The sequence below is a fragment of the Dama dama genome, chromosome 25 (assembly GCF_033118175.1).
Source record: "Dama dama isolate Ldn47 chromosome 25, ASM3311817v1, whole genome shotgun sequence".
In the NCBI taxonomy this organism is placed as follows: domain Eukaryota; kingdom Metazoa; phylum Chordata; class Mammalia; order Artiodactyla; family Cervidae; genus Dama; species Dama dama.
This window is the reverse complement of record NC_083705.1, coordinates 46997771-47015872: the sequence shown is the minus strand read 5'-3', so window position 1 is coordinate 47015872 and position 18102 is coordinate 46997771. Positions and strand designations below refer to the sequence as shown.

General features: G+C 43.1%; 1 protein-coding gene across 1 annotated transcript in view; it reads right to left on the bottom strand.

The window, feature by feature from the left end:
* Positions 1 to 17690, bottom strand: part of ADAMTS12 (ADAM metallopeptidase with thrombospondin type 1 motif 12) — a 376425-nt gene extending 358735 nt beyond the window's left edge. Inside the window, exons 1-2 of the mRNA XM_061129264.1 lie at positions 17407 to 17690; positions 5364 to 5725 (exon numbers count right to left, since the gene is read on the bottom strand). Of these exons, the coding sequence (XP_060985247.1) occupies positions 5364 to 5725; positions 17407 to 17533 (489 nt within the window). The 5' untranslated portion in view covers positions 17534 to 17690. The remainder of the gene's footprint in view (positions 1 to 5363; positions 5726 to 17406) is intronic.
* Between the last annotated feature and the right edge of the window lie 412 nt (positions 17691 to 18102).

Here is an 18102-nt window from a genome sequence, read left to right as displayed (position 1 = left end):
GATTCTCCAGGCAAGAATACTGGAGTGGGTTGCCATTTCCTTCTCCAGGGGAACTTCCCGACTGAAGGATCAAACCCAGGTCACTGGACTTGAAGGTAGACTCTTTACTGTCTGAACTACCCTTGGCAACTGCAAATCCAAAACCACACCAAGGTTCTCACAGGTAACACCTCCCACTGAGGATGAATTCCGAATCTAATTGATTAAAGGATACAGTTTCTCACCAAAGAATACAGAATTAAACAAATCAACTAAACTCTTCAAATGAAACAAGTTCCATAACTTCAAAGTTACGCAAGTGTTGAGGGCAAACAGAGGATGAAAATGGGGAAGATGACAGAGGGAAAGTCCCCAAGTCAGGACGTGGGCTGACCTGGTCTGCAAGCAGCCTCCGAGAGGATGGGCACCATGGTCCTGTGAGAGGATACTAACTGCAGGAAGGAGGTCATCTCCATCTTGTCATGGGTGACCTTTCTTGGGTCTTCAGTTTGCAACCAGCTGAGTCTTCTCTAAGGGAGACTAAAGGAACCTCAAATTATAGACAACTCCAAGGGAACACAGCCCCTAACATTAGGATTACCACATCTGAAGCGTAGAATAAGCCAGCCCCGAGCCATAAGAATGAGAAGCAGATGTCCTGCTCCACAAAAGAGGGTTTCCTGCATCAGAAAGCCTTCCCAAATGCCACCTCTGTCCTCAGGAGTGCGGGGAGGCTTAGAGCTGGCATATTCTAAGCCTGTCATCCTGTGAATCTGAGTGTGGGGTCAACCCTAGGTGAAAGGGAAGAGAAGTATCCTGGAGATCAGCTCCCAGACAAGTGGTCAAAGGAATCAGACACAAGTCCAACCACCAACTTGGACTAGAACCACTGTAGGTGAGCGTTATTGAAGGATGGTACATGAGCAAGTGAACCTGAAGCCAGCCAGCTTGTACACTCACCAAAGAAACTCATTTGGCTTTGGTGCCTTTTTTTTATAGCCATCCACTAATTGTCCAATTATGTGTCAAAAGCTCTAGAGCAATCCCAGTGAATTGATTCTTCTGGAAAACTCATTCAATGATTTGAACCTCAAATTTCCCATCACCTTAGCCACCATGTACGTCTTTGAGTTCACATTTGCTTCTTTGTGCTCCTGTGTTTTAAATGAATCTGAATCTGAAAAGACCCACATGGTGGTTCTCATAGCTCCCTGGGGCCATTAGAAATTGCAAAGCTCCTATTCTATTCCCAAGCCTGGAATAATTCTAAACAATATACAATTTCCTTTAGAGAAAGCAAGGCGAAATTAGGGAGCAGTTGAGGGCAATGGTCCTCAATCCTGGCTGCACACTAGAATCCTGGGGAGAGCAGCTACTTTACAGCAATATTGGCTAATACTGATAATTAACACCCATTCACACTAATTCAGTGGTTGGCAACACCTAAGGTACATCAGACTCTCCTAAAGAGTTTTTAAAAACACTGATTCTGGGCCCCACTCCCCTCTGACCAGTCAAATCAGAGTATCTGGGAGATGGGGTTGGGCATAGGTAATTTTTTAAAGCTTCTTAATTATTTACTATATAGCACAGGGAACTATATTCACCACCTTGTAAGAATCTAAACAAAAATAATCTGAAAAATATACACATATAAAATAGAATCATTCTGCCGAACACCTGAAACTAACACAGTACTGTAAATCAATTACACTTCAATTAAAAAAAAAAAAGAAGAAGCTCTTTAATTGATCCTAATGATCAGCCTGGGTTAAGAATGACTGCCCTAGTCCAGGGCTTCTCATACTTCAGTGAGCATCAGAGTCTCCAAAAAGTTCATTAAATCAAAATTTCAAGCACTTCACTGGTGGTCCAGTGATTAAGAATCCACCTTCCAATGCAGAGCCCTGGTCAAAACTGAGGTCCCACAAGCTGCAGGGCAAGGAAGCCTACGCGCGGCAGCTAAAGAACCCCACGAGCTGCAACGAAGACCCAGCACAGCCAAATAAATCAGTTATTTAATAAAGCAGATAACAGAGATCAAAAGTAGATCCATGGTTCCCGAGAAGGAGCGGAGATGGGAGGATTGGAGAATGACTGCTAACAGTTTCTTTGGGGGCCAGTGAGAATGTTCTAAGACTGATTGTGGTGATGGGTGCACAGCCCTGTGAATATATTTAAAGTCATTGGATTGTACGCATTAAGTGCTAAGTTCTATGTATGTGAATTATATCTCAATAAAGCTTCAAGGGCTTCCCCAGGGACTAAGTGGTAAAGAATCCACCTGCCAATGCAGGATCCCTGGGTTGGGAAGCTCCCCTAGAGGAGGAAAAGGCAACTCACTCCAGTATTCTTGCCTGAAAAGTCCCATGGACAGAGGAGACTGGTGGGCTACAGTCCATGGGGTCACAAAAAAGTGGCCCAAACTGAGCAACTGAGCACACACACAAAGTTGTTAAAACACACTCATATAGGTTTCTGCCCACCCCCAGAGATTCTGATGCTGTGGGTGTGAAGTGGAGAAATTTCAGGTGATGTTTATTCTGTGAGGTCATGGACCAAACGGCTCTAGGCCACAGAAAGGCAATGGTATTTAAACTTTCTAAAATTTTATGAGCACAATAATGGCTTATGAATGGTTAATGACTATATGTAGGTCCCCACATGAGTATTCCCTGGAGCAGTGTGGCCTTTGCATGTTTGTCTTGTGGATCACTTCACTCTTATGTGCCTATCCTAGAACAAAGGCTCTTTATTCTGTTACTCTGGGAAGATCAGGTGACACTGACGCTTCCAGGGTTGTGTCATAGAAATGAGAGCAGGGACTGCACAGGGAAAACATCATATGAACCCAGAGAAAACTCAGAGGATGAGGACCATGAAGCCAGGAGATATCCCTCAGTTCAACCAAGCAGTGAATGAGGCCTAGGGAGACAAAGAGGGTAAAATTTATTGTGCTGTTTATGATCCAATTAAGGGGAAATGATACACAGCTATATATGAAAATCTAGATATACCAAAAAAAGGACAAAGCAAGACTTTCCACTTACTGTACAAAACAATTCATCCACAGAGGTCCTTCAGAAAGTTGAACCTTCTCAAGACATTTACAATGATGTACAGTGTTTTATGGGGCTTCCCAGGTAGCTCAATGGTAAAGAATACACCTGCCAATGCAGGAGATGCAGTTTCAATCCCTGGGTCCAGAAGATCCCCTGGTGAAGAAAATGGTAACCCACTCCAGTATTCTTACCTGGGAAATCCCATGCACAGAGGAACCTGGTGGACTACAGTCCATGGAGTTCCAAAAGAGTTGGGCATGATTTAATGACTAAATAACAACAATGTTTTATGTTAATCTTCCCACAGTTTTCTAGCAAAGCCAACTCAAACAGATACAGGATAAACAAACTCAAACTATGAAGAACAGGATTCTCAAGAAACAGGCATTAAGGATGGAAAACTTGAAATGAGCGCCTCCTATAGGAATGCGAATGCCACTCAGGAGTTTATCCAAAAAAACCTGCTCTGGCACAGTGCCAAGGCGGATGCCCTAAGCTCTACCAACAACTGCCTCCAGGACTCCAGCACCTCTCCCCCTGCAGTCGGGCCCTAAGCACACTTGATTGGTACCGACCCCTGACTCCCACTCCAATGTGACAAAAACCTCAACATCATTCTTAGGCATTGTTTGCCAGGCAGCTGCCAGAGGGGTAGTTGCTGTTGTCACTGCTAGAAGTTCAGGGGAACAAAGGGGCCACTTTTTTTTTTTAAGTTTAAATTTTGAAAAAACAAACTTGGTCACATTTTGAGATGTAGCACAGAACACCTGAAAGACATGGGCTGAAATTAACAATAGCACAGTAAAGATATTCAACATCTCCAAACCTCATCATCTGTTAAAACATAACCAAAATGGTGGTAAGGTGGATAATGTTGTAGAGAGAACAATGAGCATAAACCACATAACAAACCACACATTCAGGTGCCTGGTATATTAGAAACATAAATAATAATAGCAGCCAATATTCATTATGTCCATTATTTACCAGATACTCTTCTAAGATTTATATATATATTATATATAATGTATATATATATATTATGTATATATAGATATACAAATGCATTTATTACTCACAGTGCTGTATTACAGAGATTAAGATACTTTTCTTGCAAAGCACAGATAGCAAATATTAGGGGCCTCATAGTCCCACACAGTCCCTATCCTGACCACTCAGCTCTGCTGTTGTAAGTCAAAAGCATGGGCATATCTATGTTTCAACAAAACTTTATTTATAAAAACAAAAGGTGACCCAGGTTTGGCCCATGGGCTGTAGTTTACCAACTCCTGCTTTGTGAGTTGGGGACTATTATTATCTCCATTCCACAGAGGAGAAAACAGAGGCACAAAGGGACAGCCCAAGGGTCCATGTGCAGTCTGATTATAAACTCATCAGAATTGATGCTTCTGAACTGTGGTGTTGGAGAAGACTCTTGAGAGTCCCTTGGACTGCAAGGAGATCCAACCAGTCCATCCTAAAGGAGGTCAGTCCTGAATATTCATTGGAAGGACTGATGCTGAAGCTGAAACTCCAATACTTTGGCCACCTCATGCGAAGTGTTGACTCACTGGAAAAGACCCTGATGCTGGGAAAGATTAAAGGCGAGAGAAGGGGATGACAGAGGATGAGATGGTTGGATGGCATCACCAACTCAATGGACACGAGTTTGAGTAAACTCCAGGAGTTGGTAAAGGACAGGGAGGCCTGGCGTGCTGTAGTCCATGGGGTCACAAAGAGTCGGACATGACTGAGCGACTGAACTGAACTGAGAATCAACAATGAGCTCATAGCAGCTGTTGGCTAGCACTATCCTTTTTTTTTTTCTGGCTCTGCCAAGAGACAGACAAGATCTTAGTTCCCTGAGCAGGCGTCAAATCCGGCCCCCCTGCACTGGGAGCTTGAAGTCTTAACCACTGGATCACCAGGGAAGTCCCTCACCATCCTTACTATATGCCTCACACCCAGTCCAGGTCCAGATTTTCCTAATTCCAAGGGGCTAGCCAGCCCACCAGTCACCAATATTCTCAGAGCTGCCTCAGAGGTTGAAGACTCAACTCTGACCACCACCCCCCACTTCTTGCTGTGATATCCTTGGTTGAACTTCTCCCTGGACCCTCAATGCCCTTATTCTCTCCATTCCATCCAGACGGATCTGACTTTTAACTTTATGTACTTTTTCCCCAGGCTGTTTGGGAGCCTGGATCATGTATATCACAAGTGCTCAATTCCTGTGTGTTGAATGTGTGTGTGAACCTGTTTCCAGTGGGTGTCCAGGCCATGACAGCCAGGGACTGAGGGCAGAGAAGGAAGAGGACTCACCAGTCCATGGCAGGCGCTGAGGGCTGCAGTCCCGACTCTGGTGCCCTGCTGCAGAACTATGCCCCTGAGATGGCAGGGGGGGCCCGAGGAAGCCTCCATCTTCACATGGGAGAGGTTCCCGTATCTCCTCTCCACAATGTAGCTTTTGGAAAGTAATCCCTGATTGACCGTCAAGTTAAAGAACAAGTCCTTCTCCTCATGTGAAATTCTATAGTACACCCGGTCCTCTAGGCCATCCAAATCTCTCTTTCTCCTGCTGCTGGAGACAGAATGGTGCAAGCCATAAGAGAGAAAATGCCCGCTCGCATCAACTTGGACAGGAGCCACCACGTGGTATTCTGGCAGGGCCTTGATAAAATGCTCTGAGGAAAAAAAAGGAAACACAGAATAAGACTAAGAGATCCTTTCGACATGTACACACTGCTATCTTTAAAATGGATAACCAACAAGGTCTTACTGTGTATCACTGGGAACTCACCTCAGTGTTATGAGGCAGCCTGGAAGGGAGAGGTGTTTGGGGGAGAATGGATACATGTATATGTATGACTGAGTCCCTTTACCGTCCACCTGAAACTATCATAACACTGTTAATCAACTCTCCTCCAATATAAAATAAAAAGTTGGAAGAAAAAAAAAGACTAAGAGATCCTGCTGAATCTATGGTTAAGACAAATATACTCCTGTTTGAACTTGGATTTTAGCTTGCTGATTTCAAAATCCTACTGTTGACCTGAAGTTTAGAGATGTTTCCATGGTATGAACTCCATCCACATCAAGTTCCCTAAACAACTCAAATCAACCCAGGGCTCTCTCACAGATGACGGGCGACTGTCTAAGCTGACATCAAAACATAGCTCTGGATGTCAGATGTTTCACCTGAGACAGACTAAGTCGAGAATTAATGCATGAGGAATATGGTTAGGAAAGTGGTGAGATCAGTATGGCAAACAGGAACATTTTAGGTCTAGAGTTCATTCATACAAATCACAGAACCTCACCGTTTATCATAAGGAATGTAAATGCCTCTAAAATTTTCAGTTAAGTAATGTTGAAGGAAAAATGCAAAAGCACATTACATTCACGAAGCAGACCCTGAAAAACCTTGCATAGTTACAGCATAAGTGTTTTGTAATGTAGCAATGAGTACATAAAAGAACTTGGATGTTTCTTTTTTATTTTTATAAAATATACAAAATAAAATGATAGGTGGACATATTAGATTCAGAGGCATGGGGTCAAAATATAAAAATTTCCACTTTTTTCTTGGAGCACAGTTGCTTTCCAATGTTGTGTTAGTTTCTGCTCTATAGCAAAGTGAATCAGCTGTATGCATAGATATGATGCGGTACATGTATATACAATGGAATATAACTCAGCCATAAGAAGGAACGAAACTGTGCCATTTGCAGAGATGTGGATGGATCTAAAGAACTAAATCAAAAAGAGAAAAATAAATATTGTTTATTAACGCATATATGTGGAATCTAGAAAACTGCCACTTTAAAAATACAAGTTATGAACACTTCTTCCTTTCTTCCATACATCAGAATGAACACATCTTTTGAGTTCCTTAAGTTGAAATCCCTACCACTGCTTCTTCACTTTCCTATTTGATAAAAACAAGAAATCTATTATATCTAGTGGAGAGTAAGCAGCAGGTTCCACATTACAGACTACCTACTAAAGCAAGCCATTAACCACTTGAACTGATAAACTAATCTTTTGCTTCAGGTCAAAAAGGGGGGGGGGGGGCGGATGTGGGGAAGGAGGAAAGAAGAAAACAAAGGAGGGAGGGAGAGGGACTAGGAAAGACAAAGGGGGAAAAAATTTACTTTTCTACTTCTACCTCCCAGCTGTCCCCCTGCACTTTGTAACTTGTATTACTTTGTTCAACTTATTTTCCTCAGCTACAATGTCTTTTGCACTCTGTATCAAAATCTCATGTTTAACATCATCGTACTCTTTTTTAGCTTTCCTGGTGGCTCAGTGGTAAAGAACCCACCTGCAATGCACAAGATGCAGATTCAGTCCCTGGGTGGGGAAGATTCCCTGGAGAAGGAAATGGCAACCCACTCCAGTATCCTTGCCTGGGAAATTCCATGGACAGAGGAACCAGGTGGACTACAGTCCACAGGGTCACAAAAGAATCAGACACAACTGAGCAACTAAACAACAACAACAACATGGTTGTTGTTTTTTTGTTTTTTTTTTTTTAATTTTTGGCCTCACCCCAAGGCATGTGGGAACTTAGTTCCCTGACTAGGGATTGAAACCATGCCCCCTGCATTGGAAAGCAGAGTCTTAACCACTGGACCACCAAGGAAGTCCCATCTTATGCTTATTTTTCAAAGTTTCAACTCAATCCTCCCTCTTCTTTCTCCTAAAGTCCTTAAAGTTCTCTCTCTGTTCTGAACCACCATGTCCTCACTTTCTATAGCTCCCAGAACAGCCTGATTCTACAGAGCCTTTTGTTTATTATATTACTGATTCCCAAACCCTTTAGAGGTCAGAATTTTGCATATCACAAGTGCCCAATTCATTTGTGTGCATGTAACACTGAACTATAGCTGACTATTCAAAGAACTGAACTTAATGGGGTACAACTATAAAAGAGAGCTTTTCTTTTTGCAGAAAACTCTCTTCAAACATACTTGTAGTTCATCTGTGCCTTGGATAAGTAAAATAAGAGAAAGATAAATACCATATGATCTTACTTATATATGGAACCTAAAAAACAAAGCAAATGAACAAACATAAGAGAACAGACACACAGAGACCAAACAGGTGGTTGTCAGAGGGGAAGGGGGAAGGGGATGAGTGAAATAGGTGAGGGAGATTAAGAGGTACAAGCTTCCAGTTACCAAATGAGTCATGGGGATGAAATACACAGTGTGGGGAATATAGTCAATAATACTGTCATATCTTTGTACAGTGACAAATGGTCACTAGACTCACCAGTGATCATTTTGAAATGTACAGAAATATTACTGAATCACTATGTTATGTACCTGAAACTAACAGAGGTCAATTATACTTCAAAAAAGAAGGAAAGAAAGAAAGAAGGAAACATGAGACAGAACAGTTTTCACTCCTAGGTACTAACAAAGTCTCAGTTTTTAAGAGTAAAAAGTCCAGACTCCTTGCTTCTGACTGCAGTGACTAAGAGCACCAGAGTGCAGAGCAAAACGAACAAACCTTAAAAACAGTCCTCAGTGAAAAGTAGGAATCAAAACAACTTAATACAGAGCCATTTACATTCAGGGAAAATTCACGCAAAAACAGTAATACAAAGTTTCCCAGGCCAGGACATACACAAACAAACCAAAAAAATACATATGGAATCCATTATAATAGTTTTCTATGCGGAGGGCTAAGAGTGGAGAATGGGGACAAAAATGCATAAATAAACAAAACAAGAAAAGCATTTTGCACAAATTAATAATGAGAATGTACCATGAACTAGGAGTCAGATTGACTTAGGCCTCTGTACTGCCCATCTCCAAGGAATATCTGGACTTCTTAAGAATCAGAGCTTCACTGCCCTTTCACGTTCAGACCTCAGGAAAGGAATGGCCAGGTTGGCTGAGGTTGGATGTAGTCAGCTTCTCTAGTATTTCCCTCCTGTTGCTCTCTTCTTCTATGACTCAGAGTGATATCTCTGGTTCCCCCAGGGTTGAAGCATTGGAGAGCAGAATGGGATAGAAAAGTCTTATTCAACTGGGTACAACCATCAACTTGCAACGGTACCCCTGTATGCTGATTCCTCTCAAGAGAAGCTTATGTACCTTCGAGGACCTGTCTCTAAGATACATCCAAAGAATTAAACATGACAGGTATAAAATAAAAGATTAACTTGCCTGAACCCCAGCACCTACTGCCCAAAGAATAGAAAAGCAAATACATTTACAGTTTTTGACCTAGTTACTTTTGATCTACTGGGTTTTTTAAGAGAGTCAGCATAAGCTGGCTGTGTAATAATATAATGATTACAATTATAGTAACCATTTAATGAACACTTGCTATAATTGTGCATGCGAGCATGTTCAGTTGTGTCCAATTCTTTGAGACTCCATGCATTGTAGCCCACCAGGCTCCTCTGTCCATGGGATTTTCCAGGCAAGAATACTGGATTGGGTTGCCATTTCATCCTTCAGGGGATCTTCCTGACCCAAGGATCGAACCCACATCTCCTGCATTGCAAGCAGGTGCTTTACCACTTAGCCAGTATGGAAGCACTTGCTACAATGGTGCTCATTTATTCCACACAAGACTGTGTCACAGATTCAGTTACTATCCTCATTTCATAGAAAAAGAAACAGAATCTAAGAGAGGTCACAGAGCCAATATACAACATACTTAGATTAAAATCTTGAGATTCCTATTTCAAAATCATGTTCTTAGCCTGCACACTTCATGTACATAAGCAGTTGCACTTGGCAGAGGGTACAGCAGAGTAGAGGCGGGAACACTGCCCCTGGGGACAATGATCTGGCAAGAAAAGAACTGGCTGACTTCTTTGAGAGGCCTCAAGTCACTCAGCAGTAAATGGAAAAAATAACTGCCTCTTTATCTGGTGAAGTAAGGGAAGATAAAATCACCTTCACCCTTGATTTTACTGCAAAAGAGGTGGCTAAGCCACAGCAGCCAATAGGTATGGATGGAATTAGGAGATTACCTAATGGAGTGTGTTTTATGTGGGCAGTCCAACTGCACTAGACTCATCTACACAATGGGCATAAAAATAATAGTATCTTAGGGTGGTTGTGGGGCTTCCCTGGTGGCTCAGAGAGTGAAGAATCCACCTGCAATGGGGAAGACCTGGGTTTGATCCCTGGGTTGGGAAGATCCCCTGGAGAAGGAAATGGCAACCCACTTCAGTATTCTCACCTGGAGAATCCCATGGACAGAGGAGCCTGGCGGGCTACAGTCCATGGGGTCGCAAAGAGTCAGACACGACTGGATGACTAAGCACAGCACACAGGGTGGTTGCGGCAATTCAATGTATTAAAATATGTAATAGATTTAGAACAGTGCTTGACAGACAATGCTCACTATCTAAACACTAGCTACTCACTCTTGGTATTAACGATAGAGACTTGGCTACTAGGGACCCCTGAGGCCTTAAATATATGTACGCTCCAAGCAGAGATGGGGAGAGGCCCAAACTCATCTTGGCTTCCTCTCAGTGGGCGTTTAGTTTGGACGAGTAGTTAGCTATTGTCCTGGCCAATAGAAAGCAGAGCTCAGAAGGCATATGACAAGGATGGGGAAACAAGATGTCAAGGAATAAGAATAACTCCTACTTTTTTCTTTTTACCAATTCTATTACCAAACGTGGCATTTAGAGTATACCAACTTGGTTTCATCTAATCCTCACAATTGTCTGGGATATTACTAACAGTGTTCCTTGTCTGAGCCTTCATTCCCACCTCTGTAAAAAGACAATAAAGAGGAGTGAGGATTCAGGCTGGGGCAACCTGACCCCAGAGCACACCCTCCTACCTTCTGCCCTCATTACTTAAGGGTCTACCACTGAGAGCCAGACGTCAAGGGGGTGGGGGGCATCAACAAGGCTGTGGATGGGACTGACACATGCCATAATCACAGCACAGTTTGCACTAGGATTGATGGGTGCAAAACACAAGTCACAAATACTTTGATTTGCCTTGTTTAAGATTATATTTGAAACAAGTTTAGTCGATACTTCATGAGAAACTTTGGGGAAAGCCCATTGTTATATGCACTTTTGAAAATACAAACCACCAACCGACCTTTTACCCTCTCTCAGAAAGAGAGAGATGAGAAATTATTGACCTGCCAGATTTTGTAAACTTTAAGTTAAATCTATACTTAGTCTTTATATTTATTTCTATATGAGAGAACAATTGAATTTCTAAGACTCCTTCCTACAAAGGGCAATGATATTACTTCCTGTAATAGTACAAAGTTTATTTTCATAATTCTCTTCCATGTGTTCTTATAATCTTTTGACTATATTTTTATTATGGAAAACTACATACATGGAAAGGTTGTGGAGAATCATATTGATTCAAAACTTTGACTCAAAGTTGTAAAATACACCACAAGAAATTGAGTTTGCTCACCAGCCTTACGTTAACTAACCCACAGACAGTAAATGCTGATGAGAATGAAGACAAATGCCATATCAAAACTGTGAAGGCTCTTCTTACATTAAGATCTGAAATCATTTCCTCTTTGCAGAAGTTATCTTTTGCAAATGGCATAAGCATATGATCATGACATTGGTCTTGAAACCCACTGTAGCTCTCCCTTGGTTCTGCACAAGCCCATGCAAGGGATGGGCTTCATGGAGTTGTCAGCAGCAAAAGGGATCATGGAAGGACCAGTGACCTGTAAACAGTAAAATGTGTACGAAACCGAGGGGAGATTGTCAGCTGCAGAAGAGAGGCAGTGTGTTGTGTGCAAGATTAATATTTCCTATGGTTCTGATGTTGAAGCTGAAACTCCAATACTTTGGCCACCTGATGCGAAGAGCTGACTCATTGGAAAAGACCCTGATTCTGGGAAAGATTGAGTGCAGGAGGAGAAGGGGACGACAGAGGATAAGATGGCTGGATGGCATCACCGACTCAATGGACATGGGTTTGGGTGGACTCTGGGAGTTGGTGATGGACAGGGAGGCCTGGTGTGCTGCGGTTCATAGGGTCGCAAAGAGTCAGACACAACTGAGTGACTGAACTGAACTGAATGGTTCTGATACTAGGTTGGGAGCCTTGTGGAGGTCATCACACACTCATGTATATCACCACTGAGCACTGAGGGAAGAATATTAGGCAGAGATTGTCCAATCTACCTGTTTGCAGTCCTAGAAAGTACTGGGTTCATCTCCATGGTCCATTCTTCTTCCTTTGTGGTACCATAGACAGGAAACTGCCTGCTAATGCAGGGGACACAGGAAGATCCCACTAAGCCCATATGCCACAACTATTGGTCCTGTGCTCTGGAGCCTGCGGGCCGCAACTACTGAAGCTCTGGTGCCCTAGAGCTTGTGCTTCTCAACAAGAGAAGCGACTGTAAGGAGAAGCCCATGCACATCAACAAAGAGTAGTCCCCTCTCGCAGCAAGTAGAGAAAGCCCAGGCAGTAAAAGAGTCCCAGTGCAGCCAAAAATAAATAAATAAATAAAATTATTTAAAAAAAAAAAAACCAACAATAAAATGTTGACTCTCCTGCCCTGCCCCTGAGAACTAGAAGGAACTTTAATAGTCATCAAGGTTCTGAGTCTGCCTCCCACTGTGGGACCTTGTGAGACTCCCCTCAACCTGCTGCTGGAGTGGCAGTTAGCAGGTGCTTAATAAATGCATGTTGACTGACTGACCAACCAGACCTCCCATTCCTCGTCTGCAGAAATAAAAAGGATGGCAGACATGATATCTGAAGTAATTTCCAAGTTTAAAAGTTCAGAACTTGGGTGCAATCGAAAAATGTTGTCAGAGTGGAAATGGAACTCTTTAGAGATTGAGTAATTGTGAAGCAGCAGACAGTAAGGCAAAGCCCTAATTTTCTTATTCCCAGAAAGCTTTAAAGATTTCCTTTTCAATGCAAATCAAATTTACAATGAGGTATCACTTCACACGAGTTGGAGTGGTCATCATTAAAATATACAAATAACAGTTGCTGGAGAGGACGTGGAGAAAAAAGAATCTTCCTACACTGTTGCTGCGAATGTAAATTGGTGCAGCCACTACGGAAAACAGTATGGAGGTTCCTCAAAAAACTAAAAATAGAGTTGCCATAAGATCCAGCAATGCCACTCCCAGGGATATATCCAGACAAAACTCTAATTTGAAAAGATACATGCACCCCTATGTTCGTAGCAGCATTACTCACAAGACACAGAAACAACCTACATGTCCATTGACAGATGAATGGATAAAGAAGTTGCGGGACACATATACAATGTCATACTGCATGCACGTGTGCTTAGTAGCTCGGTCACAACCGACTCTTTGTGACCCCATGGACTGCAACTCTCCAGGCTCCTCTGTCCATGGGATTTTCCAGGCAAGAATACTGGAGTGGGTTGCTATTTCCTCCTCCAGGGTGTCTTCCTGACCCAGGGATCAAACACGAATCTCCTGGGTCTCCTGCATCACAGACAGATTCTTTACCACTGAGCCATGGAGAAGCCCACATATATACAATGGAATATTACTCAGCTATAAAAAAAGAATGAACTAATACCATTTGCAGCAACATGAATGGACCTAGAACGTATCATACTAAGTGAAGTAAGTCAGAAAACAAATATCATCTGGAAGCACTTATAGGTGGAATCTGGGCTTCCCATGTGGTTCAGTAGTAAAGAATCCACCCACCAATGTGGGAGACAAGGGTTCGATCCCTGGGTCAGGAAGACGCCCTGGAGGAGGAAAGGGCAACTCACTCCAGTATTCTTGCCTGTATACTGCCATATAGAGAGTAGCCTGGCAGTCTACAGTCCATGGGGTCACAAAGAGCTGGACACAACTGAGCAACTCATGCACATATGTGGAATCTAAAATATGACACAAATGCATCTATCTATGAAGCAGAAACAGACTCACAGACATAGAGAACAGACCCCAAAGAGGAATGGGGGGTGGGTGGATTGGGAGTTTGGGAGTAGCAGGTGTAAATTATTATATATAGAATGAATAAACAACAAGGTCTTACTGTATAGGACAGTGAGCTGTATTCAATATCCTGTGATAAACCATAATGGAAAAGAATGTATACGTATGTGGAATTGAATCACTTAGCTATACAGCAGAAATTAACACAACATGCAAATCAACTATACTTCAATTAAACAAATTTTTTTAAAAAGAATTTCCTTTTCTATCTAGTTTACCTTCATTCTGATTCTCTCACTTATCTCCCTCTTTCTCTCTCTCTCTAAGTTCTAAATGGAAATCTTCTCAACAATGTCTCCTTTGCACCAAATGGGGATTACTTGTAAATCCACCAGTGAGTTGACTGAGAACAAATATTTTGGTGAAAAGACGTAAAAATCTGATTTTTTTTCCTGGTTTTATTTATTTTAAGCTATTACAAAATAATGATTATGTTCCCCTGTGCTATACAATATACCCTTGTAGTTTATTTATTTTATACATAGTAGTTTGTTATCTCTTAACTCCCTACCCTTATCTTGCCCTACCCTCTTCTCTCTCCCCATTGATAACCACTAATTCATACTCTATATTTGTGAGTCTGTTTCTGTTTTGTTATATCCAATCATTTTATTTTTTAGATTCCACATATAAGTGATATCATATGATGTTTTCTATGTCTGATTTATTTTACTAAGCAAAATGTCCTCTAGGTCCCTCCACATTGCTGCAAATGGCAAAATTTCATTCTTTTTATGGCTGAGTGGTATTCCATTGTATGCATGTACCATGTCTTTATCCATTCACCTACTGATGGACACTTAGGTTTCTTACATATCTCGGCTGTTATAAATAGTATTGCTATGAACATTGGGATACATGTATCTTTTTGAGTTAGTGTTTTCATTTTCTTCCAATATTTTCCCAGGAGTGGAATTCCTAGATCATGTGGTAGTTTTATTTTTATTTTTTTGAGAAATCTCCATACTGTTTTCCACAGTGGCTATACCAATTTATGTTACTTCTAACAGTACACAAGGATTCCCTTTTCTCCACATCCTCACCAACATTTATGACTTGCTGACTTTATGATGATAGCTGTTCCGAAAGGTGTGAAGTGAAGTCTCATCGCAGTTTTGGTGTGCATTCCTCCGATGATCTGGGATATTGAGCATCTTTTTGTGTGCCTGTTGGCCATCTACATCTTTCTTAGAAAAAACATATATCCAAGCCTTCTGCTCATTTTTTGGTTGTTTGTTTTGTTTCTTTTTTATATTGAGTAATACTTATACGTGTATATATATTTGGATTTTAACCCCTTATCAGTTATAGCATTTGCAAATATTTTCTCTCATTCAGTCAATTGTCTTTCATTTTGTTGATGCCTTCCTTTGCTGTGCAAAAGCTTTTAAGTTTAATCAGGTCTCATTTGTTTTCTTTTGCTTTTGTTTCTTTTGCCTTAGGAGACATATCTGAAAAAAATATTTCTATGATTTATGTCAAAGAGTGTTCTGCCTATGTTCTCTTCTAGAAGTTGAATGGTTTCAAATCTGACATTTAGGTCTTCAACTAAAATCGAAATAGGTTTTGGAAATTATTTTTAAAATCTAAATATCTATGCATCACCAATAAGCTCAGAGTACTGTACAGCTCTTTTTTGGTATCAACCCCTCTCAGCACATAACCCTCAAGGTGACTTATCTCTCACATTCCAGAGAGGAGAAAGCAAGTCCCAGTGGAGTCTGCTCCACGCGGAGCTGAATTCACTTACAAAGAAGATGTGGCGCAAGCAGAGCTGAAAACCAGTCCAGGAGAGTGTGTGTTTTTGAACCAAACCGTCTCCAAATGCCCTGGGAAGTGCTCGCAAGCTTTGTTTGTGCTGCCGGCAAAAGAGACTTTTCACAAAAGGTCTGTTTTTCAAAGGACAACAAACGCTGCTATTTTAAACTTGGGGGTGGGAGATCTATCAGGACCTGGACCGTTTACACAAGCGAGTGCTGGCTGACTGACATCTCACCCCAGTGTCTGCTCCGGCTTCCAAGGAAAGCAAAGGGTCCCGCTTCTGATGGCTCTGGGAGTCAGCATATGAGCTCTCCAGCTGTAGTTGAACTTTGCAACGTAGGCAGAAATCCTCAACAAGGTCAGGCTGGTGATGTTTACCACCCAAGTGGTCTTGGGGATTAAAGGGGGCCAGGAAGCTTTGGAAGACTTGAGCACAGTCAGCAGACACAGGACTTAATGGACACTAACCCCCATGCTCTGCGCGCGCGCGCGCGCGCGCGCGCGTGTGTGTGTGTGTGTGTGTGTGTGTGTGTGTGTGTGTGTGTTGTCCCTATTATTGCTCTAGGACAATGCTGCTTGACTGTTAAGAAGCCAGCCGCTGAAGTCAGGCTACCTGGGTTTACAGCCTCACTCCACCATAGCTAAGCCCATAAACTCCCCAGGTTTCAGCTTCCTTGTATGTAAAGTAGAGGCGATAACAATGGTGCTTGCACCCAGGAGGCTGTTGTCAGCAGTCAAGAGGCCGACACACCAGAGCGCTCCCACGTCCAACCACACTGGCCATGGCTGCTGCCATGACTGTTGGCTCTCAGAAGCCCAACAAACTGCCCACCAAACAGGAATGTGTGTCTGGCCCTTGCAAAGCCAATGAAAAGGCAGAGACGACAACACCATCATGCTCAGGGTGTTAGATTTTAAAAACATGTAATAATAATAATAATGACAAGGAGTATAATCACCAATTTCCATCACAACTCCAGTGCTTTTTCTCACATTATAGAGGTTCATGAAATTCTGGAAGAGAAGCAGCCAGCGGCGATCAGCAAGACAGAACAGGGAAAGGTGAGCCCCTACGGTAGGAAAATTTCTCTAAAAGGGCTGTTATTTTTACAACACAGCCCTAAATCTTTCCAGGAAAGGAAAACACAGCCAAGCTCACTCAGCAGGGGGGCGGAATCGCATTTCCCCTTCCCTCACCAGAAGTTTCAAACTAACTAGAAACGTGACAATGACTGCCAGTGGCCGGCCGGTTGGAAATTTTATTTAAAAAAAAAAAAACCATTTTCCGTGTTCAGAGTCTGAAAAATAGGGATTGAAACAGTGCAGTGTTCAGAGGAGAAAAAGGCGGTGAGGGGTTACTAGCTAACTCTATAGAGTTTTCGCAGCAGCATCCTTAGTGTACAAGAGACCCGACCTTCGGTTTCGTAAGAAGTAAGGACTCGACACGTTAAGCACTGAATTCCGAGATGCCCAGAGTTACCCAGCTCCCAGCCCAGATTTCTTTGCAACTCAGCCAAACGGCTTTGCGGAGTTCAGCTGAGTGGGGGAAGGGGGAAAAAAAGAGCAACCAACTTTGCACGCGTCTTACCCTGCGGTTTTCGAAGGAAATAAGGAAAAGACACTAACCTTGCCTCTTGTCTGGGAAGAGCACCGGGCCCGGCTGAGGTTGTCGCCCATAGCAAAGGGCCCCCAGGTTCAGGAGCTGAGCCACCACGGAGAGCTTTGCAAGCCAGCTCCTCTGGGCACATGGCATGATTCAGTCGTTGGGGAGAAGAAAAATCAACAAGTTTTAGCTCTCAGCTCAAGAAATCAAGTCCTCGCCCGTGGCCGAGCAAGAAGATGCAGGGGTGCATGGTCCAGGAGTGGGGAGAGGGAGGCTGCAAGGCTGCCCGCGATCTCCCTTTGCTTTCTTTCTTTCTTTTTTTTTTAAGCAGAAAGGGGCTAGTTACCTTTCCGTCCCCTCCCTCCTCCTGAAAGGGGAGTGATTGAGCTGACAGCGTCTGCTTTCCGCGGGCTGTGGAATGGGTCGGAGCGGGAGGGCGCAGCCCACCCCCGATCCCCACCCCTCTGCCTTGGGCGCCCGGCCTCCTCCAAGCCAGCCCCGCGCATCTTCCTCCGGGACTCCCACCCCCGCGCTCCGCCGCCCCGCCCAGAGCCCGGCCGAGCCGGCCAAATAGGGGAGCTCAGAGAGAGTCACCCTGGGCGGGACCGCGAGTGAGAGGCCCCCAGGCCAGTCCCTCATACACGAGGAAAACATTGAGGGCAGAGATGGGGTAGAGGGGACCCCATTCCCCGACCCTCCTCAGCTCAGTGCTGCCCCCT